General features: G+C 42.8%; 1 protein-coding gene across 1 annotated transcript in view; it reads left to right on the top strand.

Annotated features, from left to right (window-relative positions):
• LOC101986999 (stromelysin-1) overlaps positions 1–4,062 on the top strand; it is an 8,306-nt gene extending 4,244 nt beyond the window's left edge. Inside the window, exons 7-10 of the mRNA XM_005346776.1 lie at positions 390–523; positions 903–1,062; positions 2,647–2,750; positions 3,962–4,062. Of these exons, the coding sequence (XP_005346833.1) occupies positions 390–523; positions 903–1,062; positions 2,647–2,750; positions 3,962–4,062 (499 nt within the window). The remainder of the gene's footprint in view (positions 1–389; positions 524–902; positions 1,063–2,646; positions 2,751–3,961) is intronic.
• The last annotated feature ends 2,860 nt before the right edge of the window (positions 4,063–6,922 follow it).

A 6,922-nucleotide genomic window follows, 5' to 3' on the forward strand; every position in this document is an offset into this window, starting at 1 on the left:
ACACACACACACACACACACACACACACACACCTCACTCACTCACTATGGGAAGGGTGGGTGATACTTTAATTACTAATCACATGCTTTTTCCTGTGTCTTGCGTGTGGTTAAAGCTTATGCTGAGCCCATTAGCTGACACTGACATGATGGCGAGTTTTGCTTTCCCAGATGCTATCTGGAAATCTATGGCAGTGGGACTGCTGTGGTCTCCTTTGTGGAGTGGGGAGGGAGCGAGACAGAGACAGAGAGACCCAGAGAGAGCTATTTTCCCAGGAATGACATTCCTACATTTTAGTGGCCCAACCCAGAGGATGAAAGAATGTTGAGGGGTAACACACTAAAGATGAAAGCTTGCTTTTGTCACCTGTCTTTCTCTTCTACTTTTAGGCATTTTTGGCGAAAATCTTTGAGGACCCCCGAATCTGGTTTTTATTTGATCTCTTCATTTTGGCCGTCCCTTCCTTCCAGCATGGATGCTGCCTATGAGGTTACTAGCAGAGACACTGTCTTCGTTTTTAAAGGTGACCTTTCCACAGCATTGCTTTACCTTAGTGGAACAAGCCTTTGGGCGGGAAAAGTGAACAGGGCTTTCTTCACTATGTCCAATTCTGTGTAATTAAAAAATAGGCAAACATAATAAAGAATCACATAAAACCAACATTTTATTTACAGTTTAAAAATGAACTCAGGGAGATACATTGCCCAGGTTGAAAATTCCCTCATTTGACCTCTGTTGATTCCAGCTGGGCATTTTTCTTGAATGCCCATCACACAGCTAAGGCCTAAATTTATTCACCATGAAAAGACATGGTGTAAAGAATGTATTTCCAAAATTGCAAAGCATGATTCCTGGACTTTTAACACTACTGATGTTTCTGTCATTCTTTCATTTTTGTACAGGAACTCAGTTCTGGGCAGTCCGAGGGCACGAGGAGCAAGCAGGTTACCCTAAAAGCATCCACGCTCTTGGCTTCCCTCTCGCTGTCAGGAACATTGATGCCGCTGTGAGTGCTAAGGAGACGAAGAAGACCTACTTCTTTGTGGGTGACCAATACTGGAGGTGAGATGCTGGGGGCATGGCTTTACAAAGGGACCGCCTGAGAATTGCTTCTGCCCTAGAGAAAACGCTTCGGCCTCATGCTTATCCTTACCCTCCCTCTCTGGGTGAGAAGAGGGGCATTGGAAACTGTGGGGGTCAGAAAACCACACAGGGGCATTGACAACTGGGGGCTGGGGACCTAGAACCATGGGTGCATCTTCCAACAGGCATTTCTTAAGTTAGAGCGTGTGTCTCCTCCCCTCCCCCACTCTGTGTAGCCCCTCTTCTCTACCTGCTCAATCCTGCACATACTTCAAACTCAGGCTTAATTCCCTCCACCCTCATAAAGTCTTTGTTTCTGAACTTCATAATGAGCCCATGCCCCCATTCATCGCTCCTCTGCCAGTGCCCCAGAGTTATTGTTCCTACGTGTGGGTTGTCATCCCCTCAAGGACTCCAGCTGAGCTCACACACTGATGACCGCTGCCTGCTTACAGATGAGACACAAAGGCAGACCAGTTTCATGGTTTCCACTCAGGCCTCCTCATAGACTCCCTGAGTCCTAGGCCACCAGTCCAGATGTTGAGACATCAAGGCAGACTGTCCAGTGTGCAGCTCATTGGCCAAAACCACACTTACTGCCCTTTCTGTCTCATTCAGTCCGCTTTGCTAGGGAGCTTCCATAGAGAACTTCAGTGCACAGTGTAGGGAAAGAATAGACAGCCTACTTATGGTGGTGAGCTGGAAAGTATAGTTTCTTGTTTTTAATATCCAACTTTTAAAATTTATCATTTTATGAGCATTTTGTGTCTGTGTGTGTGCTTACACATGCACCACATTCATGCAGTGCCCTTTAGGCAGAAGTGCGCATAGAGTTCCTCTGCAATTGGAGGTACAGATGGTTGTAAGCCACCATGTGAGTGCTAGGGACCTAACCTGTGGCCTTTGTGAAAGCAGACATTGCTCTTAACAGCTGGCCATCACTCCAGCCCCAAACATTCCATTTTGATTTCTGAGGCCATATCTGTGTAAAAGTGTGTACATGGCATGCAGGTGTCCACAGAGGCCAGAAGAGGGGACCCCCTGATGTGCTGAGGCTGGAAGCATAGGCAGCTGTAAGTCATCTGACTGTGGACGGTGACATGAACTGCAGTCATGGGAAAGAACAGCAAAAGTGTTCTTAACCACTAAGGCATCCCTCTAGCCATGGAAATCGTATTTCTGACCAGTAACTTAGTCCACAATACATGCGTGTGTTCACTTATATGCAGACATATGTACACACGGTTGTGTATTCACACGACCATACAAACAAGTAGCTGTATCTGTGTAGATGATTTGTGATTGAAAGAAGATCTGAAGATTCTCTTGTCCAGGCTTAAGAAAGACAGTAACAAACAGTATTGCTGGAGTAGGCTGTTGTCCTGTTCCCAAAGTAGCTGTGATTTAAGAGCTAAGTTTTTACCTTATGAAAAACACATGGTACTAAAGAAGCTTGACGTTTATGTGCAGAACTTGGAAAGCTTGCTGGAATTCCACAGGCTCACGAGCGTGGGGAGCATGCCCTCCATGCACTGCTGAACTGCCCTCTTGCTTCTTCTGCAGATTTGATGAGAAGAAGCGATCCATGGAGCCTGGATTTCCCAGGAAGATAGCCAAGGACTTCCCAGGCATTGACTCAAAGGTGGATGCTGTCTTTGAAGCATTCGGTAAGAGGACCTGTACTCGGTTGGCAATAGGGCTCTTGAAATGCTATGAGAGATACAGAGGAGGATTAAATCATTTTTAATAACAGATTATAAAGAATTAGTACTCTCCTCTCTCGTTTGCTTTGGTGGCATTTACCGTTCTCCTTCGGGTGAGCTGTTTTGACTCATGAAGGTGATGAACACAGACTTCTGCTGCACACATGTGTGAAGACACAGTGTTGGCATGAGCTGCTGCCGTTCTTGATCCATGCTATTCCAAGCCTGCCGGCAGTGGAGGAGCTGCTTTAAGGCTGGCTGGCCTTCTCAAATGCATGTTCCACTATTTAACTGTAAACTTTTTCTGTCTTTCCAGACTCAGTTAGTGACTAACAGCATTGTTTCTTGTAAAGATTCATCTTTCCATGCACCGAAACTTAAGGAACTTTTCCTATGCAAGAGTAAGCTGGTGATTGTTACTGACACTGAGAGCCACATCTGCAGGGAGGAGAAGGGGTAGAGCTTCAGTCACCGGCTCATTAGGGCCAGAAACAGCCCTAGGGCTGGAAGATGATGACGGGAAAAGAAGGACTTGGAGCAAAGGAAATAAAGCTTAGTTTCAAACAAGCGGGGATGTTTTTATTTTTTATTTTTTCTGATTGTAACACAGACTCAGTGCTGTCTCCTTCCCTCCCTGGCAAGTACACTGAAGCAAATATTAACATCTGCCTAAACTTCAATGGTTTATCAGAAAGATGGAATTAGATATGCTTATGTCATAGAGCTCTTGCCCAATCAAGTTTTTAAAAATAGTAGCTTTATTAATGCTTGACATTTTCCCTGACACAGACTAAAACTAGAGATACTCTGTGTTGTTTTGTTGCTGTTTTCTCTGATGAGCAAGGGTTTAAACCCAGGACTTAGAATGCTCTAGGCATGGTTTGAATGTATGATTTGGACATTCTAGGCAAGGGTTTGAACACATGACTAAAACACTCTAAACAAGTGTTTGAACATATGATTTTGGACACTATACGCAAGGATTTGGACATACAACTTTGGACACTCTAGGCAAGGATTTGAACACACAACTTTGGACACTCTAGGCAAGTGTCATACCATTGAGTCACATCCTGATTCTTTCTGTTTTTCACTCACCTCTTACTGAGCTTTTATCTTTCCAGGTTTCTATGTAGAAGAAAGTAGCTCACATTTTCTCTTGTCTTTACTTGTAGGGTTTTTCTATTTCTTCAGTGGATCTTCACAGTTGGAGTTTGACCCAAATGCAAAGAAAGTGACCCATGTGTTGAAGAGTAACAGTTGGTTCAATTGTTAGAAGAATTTCGAGGATATTTTATCTGGCATATTTTATCTGAAGTTGACAGTTTTTCATCCGAGTCTTTGTGAACTGAAGAAGTTTGTTTCTCCCAGTATGTGCTATGACAGAACTAGATGGAAACTGTGGATCTCCCCAGCCAGACTCACGTGGTCACAGGACATCCAGAAGCACCCCTTAGCTTGTCTGTTGTTACCTGGAGAGGATGGGGTCACTCCTGGGCAACAAATAAGCGACAATATTTATGTAGATTATTTGTTTTATCTAATAAAAATTGATGTATCATTTATTTAATCAAGGAATTTTGCACGTTGATTTTCAGAACAATTACTCAGCATCTTGGGTGCTGAGGAACTGAGCAACACAAAGCTTGAGATACTGGTCCGTTACAGGTAAACACTCGCTGTCTCTGCTGGTGAGCTTATTCATAAAAAACAGTACCACTCACCCCCTAAAGCACTCCAGAAACAGAAAAATACAGACAAGTATTTTCCCCACCTAGACTTCATATGTTTTTGTCATACGTAATGGAAAAAACTAGGAGTGAATCTCATGTTCTAGGGCTGGATTTTAATAACTGCAATGAATCCTACACTTACAGCAAATAATCTGGCTTGAATGCCTCATTTTGCAGGTGAAGGGATCAAGTCTTTCCCTTTAGCTTATGTATGTCCTCAGTACTGCCCCTCCCTGTCTCAACCATCAACTGCCCTCAAATCTACACTGTACGCACATGAAAACATCATCTTGAGCTCATTTTGTGTCTGTGTGTGCCTCAAGGTGGACATCCGTCTGCAATGGCAATTCTAAAGCAGGTTTCTCATCTCTAAGCAGCACTTACGTTCAATGCCTAAGCATGTAGTGGGTGCTCACTCACCTTTAGGCTATCCATTCATTCTGAAATAATTTATTAATCCCATTCCATGTGCCAGGCATTGTGATAGACTGGAGACATGGAATCCTGAAAATATGCACACAGTTCCTGACTTCACTGGGATTATTATAATTATCATTCACATCCAGGAAAGACACACAAGACATCACAGATCTGAAGAAGCGCTTACAAGGCTAAGGAGTCAAAAAAGAAAGCACACTTTTGTGTCGACTTCTAGGAGACTCTTCTTAGAACTGTGTCCTTTCAGGGGACCATTTGAGGCTGGTGGAACCACAGAACACGGCCTGACTGTGGTGGCAGGTTTGGTAAATGAGGAGAAGGCCTTAATCATAAACAGAAGAAAATTCTAAGAGCATTCTACAGAGGACAGGCAGCATCAAGGAAGGCTTTAGAACTCCTGTGACCTGACTTCTGGCCCCTTCGCTCACTATCTTGATTCTGTTCTGTAGATTTTATATGCAGGCTGGCCCTGAAGGCTCCAGAATGGCGTAGTCCCATTGCCCTGGGAAGTTTTGGTCCTGGAAAGGCCCAATACTCTATATTTACAGGAAAGAGGAGTGTCTGACCTGAGGCGAAGAGGAAGGAAAGCAGATGCTGGGGATCTGCTGAGGAATTAGGGATAAACCAACAGAAAAGGAGCTATGACCTAGGTGAGGAGATGAGGGCCAGCACCTTACCAGTCAGAGAAATATATATATATATATATATATATATAATTTTTATATAGTATTGATTAGTCATGATCCTTGGTCTATAGTCTGCTGTCCTGAGTACTGTATTTTTCATTTCACAGTGTTTAAAAAGTATATGAGAATTGACTTAAAAATTCAATTTTTGATTAATTAGATTTATTAAAGTTGTTTAAGTATTTAGAAATATTATTGACTTTTAAGTCTGCTCAAAAGAATTGCACTATTTGAAAACTTATCCATGTTAAAAATACTGATTAAATTTTATTTTTAGTGTAATTCAGATAGACATTTTAATGCAATTCAAGTAATTAAGAATACTTTATATTTAACTGTATTAGGCAATTGAATATTAAAAATCAGTGTAAAGGATGGTATTTATTTTTATGCAAGTATGCTATGCAGAATTACATGACTAGAAACGAACAAAGACCTTTTGATTTTTGAGACAAGGTCTCACCAAGTAGCCCTTGCTGGCCTGCAATTCACTGTGTGGACCAGACTGACCATGCTCTTGAGACAGTCTGCTTGCTTTTGTCTTCTAAAGAGTGCTAAGAGGGCAGATGAGCACGTTATACCTGACTGATTAGTTTTGAGAATGCTTCAGCATCGACTTTCAGAAAATTATGATAACAAAGAACTCTATCAATAAGTATGCAAAAAGAAAGCACCCAACGAACATGAAAAAATCCAAACACAACACTGGCATACCGTACTATTTCTATTTCAACACAGAAAGGCAGCAGATATATATCGTGTGTGTGTGTGTGTGTGTGTGTGTGTGTGTGTGTGTGTGTGTGTATGTGTGGTACGTCATAGAACTCGCACCCATGAAAAGGCACTGTTACAGCTGTCTTCCGGTACAGACAACCATTCCTCAGACAGGCTGCGCAGCATCCTCAGAGTGTGTGGATGTAAGGGATATTTGTCTGATTTTGGATGGCTGCATCTACTCTGATGCCTGCCCATTTTTTTGTTATTTTTTTTATTATTTTGTTAGTATTTATTTATTTATTAAAGATTTCTGTCTCTTCCCTGCCACCGCCTCCCATTTCCCTCCCCTTCCCCTAACCAAGTCCCCCTCCCTTGTTATCCCAAAGATCAATCAGGGTCCCTGCCCTGTGGGAAGTCCAAAGACCACCCACCTCCATCCAGGTCTAGTAAGGTGAGCATCCAAACTGCCTCGGCTCCCCCAAAGCCAGTACGTGCAATAGGATCAAAAACCCATTGCCATTGTTCTTGAGTTCTCAGTAGTCCTCATTGTCCACTATGTTCA

Source organism: Microtus ochrogaster, chromosome 5, assembly GCF_000317375.1.
Source record: "Microtus ochrogaster isolate Prairie Vole_2 chromosome 5, MicOch1.0, whole genome shotgun sequence".
Classification (NCBI taxonomy): domain Eukaryota; kingdom Metazoa; phylum Chordata; class Mammalia; order Rodentia; family Cricetidae; genus Microtus; species Microtus ochrogaster.